Source organism: Cercospora beticola, chromosome 1, assembly GCF_033473495.1.
Source record: "Cercospora beticola chromosome 1, complete sequence".
In the NCBI taxonomy this organism is placed as follows: Eukaryota; Fungi; Ascomycota; class Dothideomycetes; order Mycosphaerellales; family Mycosphaerellaceae; genus Cercospora; species Cercospora beticola.
In genome coordinates this window covers 3,503,992-3,518,764 of record NC_088935.1, presented here as the reverse complement: position 1 = coordinate 3,518,764, position 14,773 = coordinate 3,503,992, and the positions used below count along the sequence as shown (strand labels likewise).

Here is a 14,773-nt window from a genome sequence, read left to right as displayed (position 1 = left end):
GCGTGCGTGCATCTCGGAACTACGGCCACAGTGCGGCGCCGCTCATCGGCATCTTGTGCCAGGGAGCCGTGTATTCTGGTCCGCGTACTCTTACATACATGCATTGCAGAGCTGGACGGGCTGATAGCTTTTACGCGTGTCTCTACACAAGGCCGCTCGGACTGATACTGCCGCCGCTACGAGGCAGTTAAATCCGTCGACGTGGTCATCGTGTACCCAAGATGCCGTCCGTTCCCATAAGCCCTCTCGTGCGAGAGCGCGCCCCAGGCAGCACGCTCGGGAACCCACTGCCGTCACTCCTTCACACACCCTCCGGCATGGCCATGGTCGAGCTACAGGGCACCATTGCGACCGAGCAGCCAGAGATCGCGGAAGCTCTCACCTTGGGTCGCCTGGTATTTCCGCCTGCAGACGACGATGAAAATGGACCTTGGGACGGCAAGCGCGTGTTGCTCTACGTTGGCGACCACCAGAGGTTACTGGGCGAGGTGAAAAAGCTGGCCAAGCCGGTCGCCGTGGTCCGTCGAAGCACTTCTTCCGGCACTGATGACGGCGAAGTGGAGATCGCAGAAGTTGTATACTGGAAATTGTTGTTCTCACACCGTCCCGAACCATTGGGAGGACTGCAGGGCCAGCACGATGACGACCAAGCGATATGACGAAGTCCCCGGCTCTCGCCTGCGAATGCCAGAACACATGGCTCTCGCAACTATTGTCTTCAATACGCCTTGCTCAAGCGTCCGACATGCGCGTAGTGAGGTCCTTGGCATATTTGGATCACAATGACCTCAGCAGTGGCGATAGGCGCGAGATGTGCGAGCTGTATTGCACGGAAAGCCGCCACGCATTTGTCTCTATAGCACCAAGTGCTGTTGCCCTCAGGCGTCCTACTCCGATTACCGTAGCGATCATGCCGAGGATGACACATCAATGTTCGTCAATATGGCAGGTGCTATTGAGTTGCACGTTGCAGGGTTAGCGTGGCACGTAGATTCCTTCGACGTTGGGCGTTGCTTCCACCAGTAAATCGTCCACTGAACACCTGCTCTCGCCGCGTGTCCTGGTCCCGTGTGTCAAATCGAAAGGATCCTGGCTGGCTGGAAGGCTTGTCGAAGTCTTGTCTGCGGGAGGATTAGGATGTGCATGGAGGCAGCACTATAGGGCTTGCACCTCCAAAAGCGGGTCCATCGCGCTGGCGAGCTGGCCTAAATCCGCACTGCACATCACTTCCCTTGTAAGCGCGGGATCCACGCCGTCAAAGAGAAGTGTTGGCCGACGGACCTCGCACGACTGGGAAGCTTACGGCCGCCTTCTACATCCTCTGTCTTAGGCCATATATCTTCCTGCGCCTGACCTGAACATGTGCAATTGCCATCCTCTCGAACTGCTCAGCTGAGTATCAGGATACGATATACACTCAGTGTCGATCGTTTTTGCCTCTTTGCAAAGATGAAGACGATGTCAATGGATGCCACAGCACTGGAGCCACTTTCGATCAAGGCATTTTTGCTTCTCTTGGTACGTTACATTGCAATTAGCTGCCGCCCGCTTCTGACAGAAGTTGCTAGTTGCCAGTCTACCTGGTAGGCAGGATCATATATGCCTTGGCATTCGACAAGCTGAGACACATTCCTGGCCCTAAACTCAACGCTGTGTCGCGCATACCTTACGTTCGTCACCTCATCCGAGGGACCACTGTCGAGAACGTCGTCGCACTGCACCGCAAATATGGAAGCGTGGTGCGAGTCTCTCCAAACGAAATTTCGTTCACGAGTGCAGACACCGCTTGGCCAGATATTTATGGATTCAGGACCGGCAAGTTGAAGGGCCACCTCAATACGCAGAAAGATCCAGTCTGGTATCCGGCGCCAGTCAATGGAGCCCCTTCAATCTTGATAGACAACGACGAGAACCACTCGAAGGGCCGGCGACTTCTCTCGCATGCCTTCAGCGACAAAGCGCTGCACGAGCAGGAGTCACTCATTCAGAATTATGTCGACCAACTAGTGGATCGTCTCAAGGAAACGACATCCGAGAACAGTCAAAAGCCTGTGGACTTGACCAAATGGTACAACTGGACCACATTCGACGTGATTGCCGATTTACTCTTCGGTGAGCCCTTCGGTTGTCTTCAGGATATGACCACGCACAAGCACATCAAGCTCTTGTTTGACTCGGTCAAATCCTTTCGATTTTGTAAGTTCACGTTTCGTTTGGGCTTCCACAGAACATCGTACCTGACGTGTTCCAGTGTATATTCTTGGCTACTACCCCTTCGTCAAATATCTTCGAGGTCTCATCGTGGACCCCGATCTGCTCGCCAAACGTGCCGAGTACATGAACTGGGTCAGCAGCCAAGTCACAAAGCGCATAGGAAGGGAAACAGACCGACCAGACTTCATGACTCATATTCTCGCACATAATGATGGCTCGAAGGGCCTGGAGATGAAGAAAGACACGCTCGACTCGAACGCGAACTTGATCTTGACCGCTGGCTCTGAGACTACAGCGACTTTGCTCTCCGGCGCGACATACTTGGTGCGCTGACATGCTTCTTACTGCAAAGATCATCCAAGCTGACACTGTCTTGCAGCTACTCAAGAACCCAGACAAATTACATCTCCTGCAGGAAGAAGTCCGCGGACGCTGGAAAGAATACAGCGACATCACATTGGCCGAAGTCAACTCCGCGCCGTACCTCATCGCAACACTCAACGAATGCCTTCGCTACTTTCCTCCGGTCCCCACGGGCTTCGAGAGACGAATCCAAAGGGGAGGCGAGTTCATCAGCGGGGTTTACGTGCCAGAAGGGACCGCAGTACAAGTATCACAATTCCCAGCTCATCATTCGGAAGACAATTTCAAGGACGCAGAGAAATTTGTGCCTGAGAGATGGCTGGATGACGATAGATCCTCGGCGTATGCTGAAGACAAGAAGAACGCGATGCAGCCCTTCTCGTTTGGTCCACGGAATTGTAAGTTTCCTATTTGCTATTCCTGTACAACGTTGAGCGTCTAGCTGACACGCACACCAGGTCTGGGGAAGAACCTAGCCCTTGCAGAGATGCGTCTGATCGTTGCCAAAATGATCTGGACATTCGACATGGAACTGGATCCGAGCAGTGACGACTGGATCGATCGCTGTCGTGTGTTTACGCTGTGGGACAAGCCAGAGCTAGCGGTCAAGCTGACGCCTGTGAACCGCCCTTGATGCAGTATGCGAGAGATGTCTGGCGGCGATAGCGATTTTGATAACGATCGAGTCATCGTGCTTCTGGCAGCGGTAGATTAACAGTGCTACTCTCCAGGACAAATGATTAAAACCTCTTCCAGTGACGCCTTCCTTGATGCGACCATGTCCTTATGCTCCGCCCCACTGCCATGCCATATTTCTATACCCGGCCTCATGAGGCTCGAGCGCGCCTGCCTGTAAGAAAATGATAGATGAAACACATCTGCCTCTCAGGGCCAATACTGGTCATTGCTTATCGTTGAGCAAAGCTTGCACACTTTGCCATTTCTGTTTTATTGCATCGTGGTCTGCTTGTGCCTGTAAACTGTATTAGCGTCGTGTGCATCTTGCTGCCAACGTAGCCGTGGTCACGTACCTGAGCGTGTGCCATTTTGGCATTGACCAGTTCGTGCTCCATCTCATCCATTTCTTCCTTCAGATTTCGGTTCTCGTTTTGCACTTCGATATTCCTCTGCATGATGCGGTCCATTTCCGCTTTGAGTCTGCTCTCAACTTCTGCCGGCTGTGCATCTACCATCTTCTGGAGTTCGACGACCTGCAGTTTGAGTGCCTCGTTCGTATCTTGTAACGAGTCGTTCTCGACCTTGATCCGAACCAAGTCTTGGGCAATAGTGACGTGCTCTGTGTCGTGTTGCTGCGAGCGCTCTTCTAGTGCTTTGACCCTGGCAGTGAGGGAAGCATTGGTGGCTCGCAGATTCTCCAATTCCGCCTCCCTCTCGCGCTCCGCGCGTTGCAGCTCCTCCCACTCCATGCTGTATGCCTTCAATGTTGCATCCGAGATTTTGATTGTACAGGCATCGCGCACCATGTCGTCAGCACGATACAGCTCCTTGTCCGCGCCGCCGGTGACTGAACCGAAAAAGCCAGAGTCCAACAACTTGGATGCAGACGGCGACTTGTCGATGTAGACATCGAATAATTTCTCCTTAAGAAAACTCGTGAGCTGGCTCATCTCCTTGATGTTGAGGAGCGCTTCGCGATTGTGCTGTATCAGCACGATGCCGAACTTGAGGATTGCAGTCAGACCTTCGCTTAGTATCAGGTCATATATCCTTAGGACAAGTTGCAGCGGAAAGCGGTAGACGAATAACGTCAAGAACCATTGGGTGGCATATAGCTGCGGGTCGACATTTCGACGCTTGAGATGACAATAGACGGCTGGCTCATGCTCTTCCAGTAGCCGCTCGAACTGGTACAGGCGCAGGTGCAGGCCTCTCATATCGGGTGTGAACATGCTGCGGATGTCGTATTTGCTCATGAGCCTGACCAGCAGAGTGAAGGCCTCCTCTTCAGCCATGTTGAACAGAAGAGGCATGGCAATGAAATTGATGCCTTGTGCGTAGCCCACGCCCTCATCGAAGAGGGCATAAGCTTTGCAGACGCCGAAAAGTCCATCCTGAAGACCAGCAGACTGGGTATACTTGCTGTAGGACGTCCTTGAGCCCATGTCACGCTTGATAGCCTTCTCCAGCCTCTGCAGAGCGGCCGCTTCACGCTTCTGCTTTTCAGCCAATAGCTTTGATTGAAGCTCCGGAACACTGTCCATAGACGAGAGCGGGCTGGCCAACCCAGACTTCAATTTCGGCGAGGTATTTGAATGCTCGCTCGAAGAATCTGAAGTGGCTCCTTCCTTCTCCAGACCTCCGTTAGTCCCAGCAACTGACGACGCTCGCGAGCTGCGAGATTTCTGGTCGCTCTCAGTCCCACGAGCTTTCAATGTCCGATATACATGTTCGAGTTCTTCATTCTTGCTTTCTGCAAGCACTTGCCAGACCACGCCACGAATAGCAGGAGGAATGCCGGTCATGATGGCCACATTCAGCTCGTGTCCACTCGTTTTGGCCACTGCAGAAGGACCCTCGTACACCAATTTCTGCCACAGATCCCAATTGACTTCCTGAGGTACAGGCGGAGGTCCTGCAGACATGCCCGAGGCTGTCCCAGGTGGCAGAGTGTTGTCCAGTTTGGGGGACCGTACCCTTTTGTCCTCCGTCCGCGGACTTGTGGGAGGCGATGACGCTCCATCACCAGGTGTCGAGGGAGTCACACTGGACCCTTCCTGTTCGTGCAGCACATGGCCGTTGGCAATGGAACCGCCTGACTCCTCCTGCCTCCGCAATGTTGAGAATTGGTCCTGCAGACTGGGCTTGATGCCTTCCTGGCCGGAGAGACTATTGCCATCTGCGGAAGATATCGAGGCCACTGTATTGCGACGCTCGGGACCGCCCCGTGGGACAGACGGCGACCTGGCCGATTTGCGAATGGTATTCATTCTGCCCAACAGGGCACCGAAGCCACTCGATGCTTTTCGTGCAAAGCCAGGGTGTCGTGGAGGAGATGCTACTCGGTCTACAGAGCCGACCGATTCGTTGTGGCTGTGGTCGGCGGCGGTTGATGGGGCAGGCTGGACGGGAAGCACAACCTCGCCCGCCTGGTCGTGCCCGGATTGAACAGGGGACGCTGGTTGCGAGGGCTTGGACCCCGGCGAAAGGCTGCGTTCACGAGATTCTGAGGCAGGTGCGGCCTTGTCCAACGGCCGGGACGCACGTTCTTGCGAATCGTCTGCGTCCGTGATGCCCAGTCCTGTACCACCTCCGTCCTCCGCCGTGCTGTTCTTGTCCTCTACCGCGCCTGCGTGTGTATCGGGTTCAGTGGACGAGGGCCTCGGCGTCGAGCTCGCGTCTTCGAAGGTGTCGCTATCGGCAGGGTCGTGGGAGGTCTTGTCGGTGTCGGCGTCGTCGCTCTTCGTGGAGTTGCTGGTGGAAGGCCGATCGTCGTTATCGGTGTCGGGTTTGCTGCGCTTCTCGTCGTTGGTATCGTTGTGGTCATCGGTGTCGTCGTCCTTGAGACGCAAGTCTGAAGCCATGTCGACCAAGGACGACACCCGCTTTGCGGAGGCAGTGCTTTTGCGGTTGCTGGCCGTTGCTCTGCCTCCGAGGCTGGGACGCAGTGATTTGCGGCGGTCGGGAATGCCAGGCGCGTGGTTGCGGGTGGTGTCGAGAGAGGCGAGGGAAGTGTCGAACGAGGCGGGCAAGTGTGGTGAGAGGTGCTGCTGCTGTTGTGAATATGTCTGGACAGGACGGACAGCCATTTGGAAGTCCCCGCACTATTGAATGGGCCGAACGTGCCTACATACACTACTCGGGGTGCAAGGCATGCAGTTGAGATACGGCACCACCTACTATAGGCGTTCTGTGCAAGCAAGTTTCTACAAAACACATCAGCACAGCCCTACTGGCTTCTCCTGGCTAACGGCGATCCTTGTCTACGTAGCCCTCCACCGCTCCGCCGCCCGCTGCGCTGACAATGTGATTTTCAGCGTGCTGTACACGCATCGCCGCCGTCAGCGGAAACTGCACGCAGCGGCGATGAGCAGTCCGCCATGCCTCCCAGTTGCAGCGATAGGCCGTGGGCAGCTGGACTCGATCAGCAAGGCATGGCAGATGGCAGTCGGTGTTTTCCCGAAAATAGCACAGGATGGAGCTCCTGGAGCTCGCCAATCGACACGGCTTGCGGCTGCAAGGAGCCGCCAACCAGCGCAGGGGTCGTGCTCCGAAGCAAGCTCGCCAGGAATCAGCAGGCAAGCAGAAAGTAGTCAGCCTGCGGAGTGCTGGTGGTCGGCGAAACAGCGCTGCTTCTCCGCTCCGCCCCCCATCGTGCAGCACACCACGGACACATTGCACCCCCGGCATCGCTGTTGGCAACATGTTCGTGGCGTGAACTGTCTCGGCAGTGTGTGCGTCGCGGGGTCTAGAATTGCTGAACGAGAGTGAGCTCACTGCTTCCAGAACACTGACGAGGCTGAACTTGCCGCCGCCTGCCCATCTCTGCGCGACAACCATCGCGCTCCCGCCGCCATGCCGTTTCCTTTTGCTCTGCCAACCACAAGTTCTGTGCTGCTGTCCGACTTCTTCGACAGCGTCACCCACCCCTCCCTGCCGCTGACAGCCACCACCAAACGCAGCATCGTGAAAGATGTCTTGAAGAAACATAAACGCCTCTCGCCGCAAGCCCGAGTGACCAATCTGCCGACAGTCCAGAATGCCATCAAGGATTATCTTCCCTTTCTGCTCGCCCTGAACGCCGGTGCCGGTTTCCGAGACCTGGGGCCTGAAAAGCTCGATGTTGAGATCAAGAGACCACTGGAAGTAGAATGGCGAAGCACGCTTTCCGCCGCCTTACCAGGTCGCGAGAACGCCCGGCCCAAGCTGACAGGCCTCCATCATGAAATCGCCTTCACGCTGTCGACGCTGGCTTACACGCACTCCCTCCTGGCACGATCACAATTGAGGGCAGTCTATGGATCCACTGTGCTTACCACGGAACAGCGAACAGCCGCCATCGCTACTGCAATGAAACATCTTGTCGACGCGCATGCCATTCACACCTATCTGCTGTCGCTTCCTTCCATTTCTGCTGCCCAGGATGCACCCATCGACATCCAGCCTGCAACAATATCGGCCCTCGCCTCTTTGGCCCTGGCAGAAGCGACCATGATCGTGATCGCAAAGGACGACCCATATATTGCCGCCGTTTCAGATGACCGCAATGAGAACAACACAGATTGGATGTTCAAGGCTCCAACGATACCAAAGGTTCGTGCTCACCTGTACGCACGCTTTTGTCTAGCCGCTGCGGAGCATGCAACGGGTGCTAGTGGCTTGCTTGGGCGTAGTAGTGGTGCTGCGAAGATTGATGAAGATCTCGTCAAGTATGCGAACGATGTTCGACGAACTGCCAGAGGCAAGGCAGCTCGATTTCTGGCAATTGACGCTGAGCTCTCAGGTAAGACAGGCGAGGGCTTGGCCTGGTTGAAAGGGGCTCGTAAAGAGCTCGGTCTTGTTGTCGAGCTCGAAGACGGCAAGCGAAAGGGGCTCAAAGGTCTCAAGCAAAGCTGGCAAGAGCGCCGCGAAGATCGGAAAGTAGACAAGGGAGGTGAGTGGGGTATGGATGCTGGCAGACTCGAGGAAGCGAGGGTAGTGGAAATGCTGGAAGCCAAATGGGACAAAGAAAACAGCACGATCAATGTTCAGCTGGTCCCGCCATATGAGCCACTTCTTGCGAGGATGCCTTCAGGGCGAGAATACCACACACCACAGCCATTCCAGCCTCCCAGCCTGGACTCAGACGTGCTTGCGCAGATGCGCGCTCCGCCAGAGCCTGAAGAAAAGGCATTCCGAGGTGACGAGGAAGACAGTGGCGATGAGGGTATTTATCGAAACGAGCCTGTCGGTGCATTCCCTGGCACGGCTGGTGAATACCAGCGGAGTGCGACCAGCAACAGCTATTACTGAAGGCAGAAAGCCATTCAAATATACCAACACTACCTGCCCTCAGGATTGATCGATCGCTCATTACATGTTCTGAGATCTCGACATCCCACGGCTTGCCTCGAGTTTCGCCCCAAATGCTGAGTCATCCGGTCGGGGATTCTCTTGGGGCTAAGGCAAAACATAGTTTTTGCCAACTTTTCACCTCGCGAGGCAGTTTCTCTTCTGCCTTCATTGCCACAGACCAGATGGATGCCGGCGATAGCATACGTGCGCTTTTAGCGCCACTTTTGACCTTGCCTCTTCTTGATCATATTGATGGGTTGGAGCTTTCCACGCTGTCGAGAGTCTCGGCGTCGAGGATAGCGGAATCTGCACTGCCCAACATTGGTCAAATTGAGCTGGTAGACAGCGATGCATTCAGAGACGATTACAGCCCGCTCTACCTTGCTGAATTTGAAGGCCATGAGCTTGAGCCGCCTGCTGCTATAATCGATCGTCTCAAAGACGAGTTCGCCGGAAAGCGCCGAAGTGTTTCTCCTTATCGCATTGTTGGTATTCGAGATCACGACGGAGCGGCAATTGGCGCTGCACAATTCTCCATATTTCTGCTCCGAGCAGAGGACGTTGTAGTACCGTATCTGGTAAGTGCATGCATTGAGGTTCATGCGCCAAGACTAACTCTATACGTGTGGCGTCCAGCAATATATATATACGTTCGTCCGCAGAATCGGGGACAAATGATGTCGGAGCTACTTCACACCTTGGTGCTTGCAGTATCTGAGGCAGACGCCAGGTCGAGAGGATGGGCTCTGCCACGAATGCCCTTTACGCTCTGCGAAAGCCAACCCGGGTTTGGAAAGAAGGAAAAGGTTGACAGAGCTATGATCCATAGCAGAAGTGGAAGTCAAGCGTTGCTGCTGCGGAGAAAAGGCGACGGCAAAGTGTTGAGTGCGCATGTGCAGCCGGGACTGGCGCCTGAAGATCCGCCGACTACTTTGATTTGGTTATTGCGAGCGTGCCCTAGAGGTGACCACATGCAATGCGACGATCGTCTAGGGAGGGCCGTTATTGCAGCCTTTTATCGCAGTCTGCGCGACGAGGGATTTCCGGAGCGCAACATCGCGCTGGCAGAACGCATGGTGGAAGCACGGTATAAGGATTGCGAGTTTTGGACAATGCCGCTCAGTGCGGTGACGGCCGATATGGTCGTTGGTCTGGAACCGTGAGGTTGTTTCTAGTTCCAACAGGGCCGTGATCAGTAGTGCAGCCATCGTCACTGAATAAAATAACCATGAAGCGTTGCCCCGTGCAACGGACCCAAAGCAGTGGTTTCACCCCGCAGATCAAAGGGAGGGCCCCCTGCGCCGCGGCGTTTCACCTGCAGCTGCGTGCCTGGTGGCCCCTGGGAAAGAGACGGAAAGCTTGAGCGAGGCTACAGTTGCAAGTTGCACTGAACTTCTTTTTGTTGTTGTTGCAGCCCACCTTCCTTCGCCAGTCCATCTATCCCTCCACGACCCATTCATCCCCGCTGCACCGATCCGGCCAGCAGATACAATGCCACCCAAGTCAGCGGCCTACCTGCAGTTCCTGCAGTCGCCGAGCACTGGCGTGCTGGCGAGCGATGCCTCGATCAACTACATTACCACGACCACACAGATCAGCGAGCCCACAGCCATCCTCAAGCATCTCGCCGCGCAGGCCAAGCAGGTCGTGAAAAAGGAGGAGAAGGTGCTGTCCACCATTGAGGGCGACGATGGCTGCTGTATCGAGACGCAGACAACACTGAGCTTCCGTATGGGCGGCGGCGCCTTCCTGCCTGGCATGGACTCCAATATGCTGGACGAGCGCGAGGTGACGTTCCCGCTCACCCATGTGGTTACCTTCCACGGCGACAAGATCCAGCAGATCCGCCAGTACTGGGACCAAGGGACACTTCTGAAGCAAGTCGAGGCCATTGGCAAGACTGGTCGCAACTGGCCCATTCGCGACGGCAAAGACCAGGTCAAGGCAGTTACGACCAGCATCAAGACCGCCACGCCGTCTGGCGCATCCAGCGCGCGAGGTGGCAACGGCAGCCGCAATCCACACGATGTGGTTGTCAACGCCCACCAGAAACGCGACAGTGTCTCCGTGACGCGTGATCCGCATGCAAGCCTGTCGTTGTTCGCCGAGCGAGACCCTAATGAGGGCACCAGTACCTACAGTGGCCCCAAGTACGAGCCGGTCAAGTCGGCGAGACCGGCTCCTCGGGACCTGGGCGAGTTGTTCACAAATGAGGAGCAGGAGAGCAACCCAGTGCGCTCTCAGTCGCCTCACAAGGAGCACGGCACCATCCTCAAGGCGGGTGCTGGCAAAGGCTTCAAAGAGAATCGGCTGTTCGAGAGCCGGGAAGAATTGGAACCCCCACAGTCACCTGAGCGCAAGAAGACTTACACCAAGAAGTACGAACATTTCGACTTCGGCGATGGCGAGGACGCTCCTCAGGGTGGCCACGGTGGACATGCACGTGCAAAGAGCAAGAATGCGCAGGACAAATCGGGACCGACATTCAGCTTTGAGGACTTCGCGACACCGCCGAAGCACATCGAGAAGAACCGACCGGACTACGAGCGTCATTGGGGTGCTGGTGTTGATGAGGTGAGAATGCGCCAGCACTTGTAGCGTTTAGCACTTGCATCCCCGATACTAACATGCACCAGGAGGATCCTGAATCGCCACCGAAGCGTCCTGTCGTGCACCAGCCACGCAAAGACGCAGAACCACACTGGGAGCTCAACGACGAATCACCTGCTCCTGCAAAGGCCAAGTCTTTCCAGAGACAGAAAGGGCTTGGGCTGTACGGAGATCCTCTGCACGCCGACGACCGAGTACAGAAACCTGCTCAAAAGCCCAACGTGAACAACTCTCGCCGCGAAGACGATTTCGAAGCGCACTACAGCTTTGCAGATGAGTCCCCTGCGCCCGTGAAGAAGATTTACAAGACAGCTGGTGATGGTAAGTTTGATTTCCCGGCTTTTGACATCAAAATCTCTTCCACGAGCATATTTTCGCCCTGTGACCATTCCGGCTGACGGCTTTAGGTATGGGCTCGCGCTCCGATGGCAACTTTGCGGATGGGTCGACTGCGTCTGGGAAGAAGATTTACAAGACGGCTGGTGATGGTAAGTTTTGAGTTCCTGACATTTGACGACAAAATTCACCGAACTACATGTTACTTGTTGCACATGGCCATGTCCGCTGACTGTATTTAGGCATGGGCTCGCGCTCCGGAGGCAGATCTTGGGGAATTGGTGATGGTAAGACCATAATTCGATTCACATATGGGAATCTGCTAATTTGGCTTTTAGAATCTGATCCTGAGGTGGATGCTGAAGTCCGCCCGACCGCTAGAAGCAGAGGACAGCGTTCGCAGGCACGATCAGGCGCCGACCCCGACTTCTGAGATCCCAGCGGGTGATCAGATCGAATACCTGTACCGTGAACGATCTTCAATAAAGGCGAATATCGTGTCTTGCGGCACCACACGCGCTTTGGCCCAAACTGGAAATCCTTTTCGTCACTGTCGACATGTATCAGCACTGTTGGCTTAAGATTGGGCTGATATTGAAAGCCGTTCTTTGAGCCGGAAGAAGGAAGAGACGTCGTATCAACGGCAGGTGCATCTTGTATTCAGCTCACTTGAAGCGAAGAAATGAGTCTATCGTCGAGTTATACTTGCTTGGCAGAGCTCTCATTCAGTCCATAGTCTTGACAGCTTCTAGTCGTGCCGTATCTCGGCCATAGGACATATACCCAAACTGTTTCTCTTTCAGAGCAAATCATAGCATATTATAGCATGCTCATTCGACTGCGACCTGAAGTGCTCGACTCCACGCTCGATCTCCGCTTCTTTTGAAGTTTTCGTGGCCCTTCCGTGCTACTGGGTCGAGCTTGCGGCATGCTATTGTACAGACTGAGAGGTGGTGCGGATCGCTGTCTCTCTGCGGCAAAGGTTCCAGGTCTTAGGATTTCGAAGCCAGAGCCATGGCCACGCAGGATGGACGATTCGCGTTGTTCGGAGGACGGGTGCAAGGGGTGTTTCTGCGCCGTTCGCTCGGGCACGATCTCGGTCTCATTCGCGGTAGGTGCCATATTCGACGACGCGGGAGCAGGCTCGGCCTTGATCTCGTTCGTGCTTCGCTTGGAGGAGCTGCCAGACGAAGTCGGCGATGGCGATGGCCGTCTTGATTCGAGCTGTGGCGATGGTGGCCCTGTCCGACAGACTTGCGCGAAAGGCGTCACGTCTGGTAAGGTAGATCGTCTGGCCGCTTCTGAGAGGGAATCTATCGGCGAAGCATATTGATTTTGCCCTGTTGAGGTCTTTCCGGCCGTGGTAGGCCGCGCGACAGGCGATTCGGACCGCGCTCGAAGACGTAGAGAATGCTTTGCTGAGTTTGAGGATGATGAGGGACGGCTACCACCGAGATTTGCCTTTCGCGCTCGTGGTGCGAATTGTCCGGTTTCTGCAGCCTGTGACATGCGGTGGATTTGCATGAGGTCGAGATCTAGGGATTGTTGTCTTTGTCTTTGTGGGAGGCCTCTGAGGTCGGGTGCTGATATTGATGCGGCACCAATTTCGTTGCTGGGGCTGTTGAGGTAGATGGAACCTCGATTGCCACTGTCCGATCCAGTGCTGTCGAGACTGTTGATGGCTCTGGAAGCCCGGTTGCTTGCATCGGCATGCTTACTTGTCGCTGGTGTGAGGTTCTGGTTGAAGATCGTTGAGCTGCCTGTGTATTTGGCATATGATGATGGCGGGTGCTGATTTCTTGAGGCCCTAATCTTCTCTCGAGAAGCTGTGGTGTGGTTGGCGATGTCTGTGGCCGATTCGTCTGCGTGTCCGAACCGAGTTTGGTCAGACGATAAATTGTCGTTCTGGGACTCCAGATCGATTGCGAAATCGGTTCGTGGAGCACCGAGCCACATTGAGGATATCGATGTGTCTCGACTCGATGTTGGCTCTGGTGTATTGCTTCGCGAGACCCAAACACCGTCAACTTCGATACCGCTCTCGATGGCTCTAATACCGAATGGCACGTCGTTGGCCGTTTGCTGTCTCCGGCGTTGGCTCATCTGTCGATGGATCGCGCCTTCTGTCTTGTCCCGCTCTGCCACGGCGTTGTAGGCGCGCAATTTGTATTGTGTATGAGCTACCTTGGCGCATCCCAGGAGGACTGTGATAACAATAGCACACGCGAGAATCTGCATTCCTGTAAGCGGACGTACTACTAGATCAGGAAATTCGAGGAACTTACGAAAACCAGCTTCTGCCACGTCGCCCACGCCGTGAAGAATGCCATGGCGTCCACGGCTCGACCGGGCGGCTGCCGTGCTCGAACTTGCTCGTACCGCCGTTCAACCCGTGCTGCAGCACGAGGATGGTGCTGCGCCGGAGCAGTCGAGGTGAAGCAAAGGTCCCGCAACGAGTCGTAGTGACGTCGGCCTCGAGATTTGAATTCGGTGAATGAGAGGGAGCAAACAATATGCGTCCCAGTCACCAACCACAATCACGCCGTCTTCCAACCACGGCGTCCGCATCGAAGGCGAAATGGCCTTGAGCTGCAGTCCTCTGGTCAATCTCGATGGGTCCTCCGCTGCGCAACTAGACCGCCACTTTGCGAGTGCAAGGTGATGTCCAGCGTGGCTCGGGGCACTGAACTTGTGACTTTAGCCAGGCGCTCTGCAAGTGAGGAGCGTGGCTATTTCGCAGCAACACGTGGTCCCGCACGAGAGACGACGATGGCAAATGTGCAAAATGGCAGCACATGGGGTTGCCGCTGCAGAGGCAAGCACCCGATCGATCCATTTTGGTGCAACCCGAGTGCGCTGGAAGCATCAACCATTGCCAACCATTTCGGATTCGAAAACACCTGCATCCCCACATGCATACGCACCCTCTCTGGCGGTATTCTTTCTGTCCTTACTTAGCTGTACCCGCGGCTGTGGTATTCTCCACCAGATATAGGGTCGCATCGCTTCCGCCGCGTTTGTGCTACATGGCATGGAGTATGCAGCTTCATCAGAAGAATGTTCTGCAGTCAGCTTGAAAGCAATTCTACGCATACCCATCACAATTCACAGCATCGCTCGGATTGCCATAGGACGAGGCAGCCTTCATCTGGTCAGGCATGATCATGAAGGACTTCGTCTGCTCGTGGGAGCGGCGCAGAGCACAAAATCGAGCTCCCCGCAATGTCACTGAATCCAA

General features: G+C 55.2%; 7 protein-coding genes across 7 annotated transcripts; 5 read left to right on the top strand and 2 right to left on the bottom strand.

Moving 5' to 3' along the window:
- Positions 1-221: 221 nt before the first annotated feature.
- Positions 222-659, top strand: RHO25_001426 (uncharacterized protein; the record flags this gene model as incomplete). Its single annotated transcript, XM_023594034.2, has 1 exon — positions 222-659. One exon carries the CDS (start codon positions 222-224, stop codon positions 657-659), a length of 438 nt encoding a protein of 145 aa, XP_023458048.1.
- Positions 660-1,449: 790 nt separating this feature from the next.
- RHO25_001425 (uncharacterized protein) lies at positions 1,450-3,211 on the top strand (the record flags this gene model as incomplete). Its single annotated transcript, XM_023594033.2, has 5 exons — positions 1,450-1,518; positions 1,569-2,196; positions 2,252-2,538; positions 2,594-2,975; positions 3,036-3,211. 5 exons carry the CDS (start codon positions 1,450-1,452, stop codon positions 3,209-3,211), a joined length of 1,542 nt encoding a protein of 513 aa, XP_023458047.1.
- Positions 3,212-3,478: 267 nt separating this feature from the next.
- RHO25_001424 (uncharacterized protein) lies at positions 3,479-6,344 on the bottom strand (the record flags this gene model as incomplete). Its single annotated transcript, XM_023594032.2, has 2 exons — positions 3,479-3,550; positions 3,609-6,344. The coding sequence occupies 2 exons, from the start codon at positions 6,342-6,344 to the stop codon at positions 3,479-3,481; spliced, it is 2,808 nt and encodes a 935-aa protein (XP_023458052.1).
- Positions 6,345-7,110: 766 nt separating this feature from the next.
- On the top strand, positions 7,111-8,547 carry RHO25_001423 (uncharacterized protein; the record flags this gene model as incomplete). Its single annotated transcript, XM_023594031.2, has 1 exon — positions 7,111-8,547. The coding sequence occupies one exon, from the start codon at positions 7,111-7,113 to the stop codon at positions 8,545-8,547; it is 1,437 nt and encodes a 478-aa protein (XP_023458051.2).
- A 224-nt stretch (positions 8,548-8,771) lies between these two features.
- Positions 8,772-9,752, top strand: RHO25_001422 (uncharacterized protein; the record flags this gene model as incomplete). The annotated part of the gene is made up of 2 exons (XM_065602109.1): positions 8,772-9,167; positions 9,252-9,752. The coding sequence occupies 2 exons, from the start codon at positions 8,772-8,774 to the stop codon at positions 9,750-9,752; spliced, it is 897 nt and encodes a 298-aa protein (XP_065458181.1).
- Positions 9,753-10,080: 328 nt separating this feature from the next.
- Positions 10,081-11,968, top strand: RHO25_001421 (uncharacterized protein; the record flags this gene model as incomplete). The annotated part of the gene is made up of 5 exons (XM_023594030.2): positions 10,081-11,163; positions 11,226-11,520; positions 11,607-11,687; positions 11,778-11,822; positions 11,874-11,968. 5 exons carry the CDS (start codon positions 10,081-10,083, stop codon positions 11,966-11,968), a joined length of 1,599 nt encoding a protein of 532 aa, XP_023458050.1.
- Positions 11,969-12,354: 386 nt separating this feature from the next.
- Positions 12,355-13,865, bottom strand: RHO25_001420 (uncharacterized protein; the record flags this gene model as incomplete). The annotated part of the gene is made up of 2 exons (XM_023594029.1): positions 12,355-13,767; positions 13,821-13,865. The coding sequence occupies 2 exons, from the start codon at positions 13,863-13,865 to the stop codon at positions 12,355-12,357; spliced, it is 1,458 nt and encodes a 485-aa protein (XP_023458049.1).
- Positions 13,866-14,773: the final 908 nt, after the last annotated feature.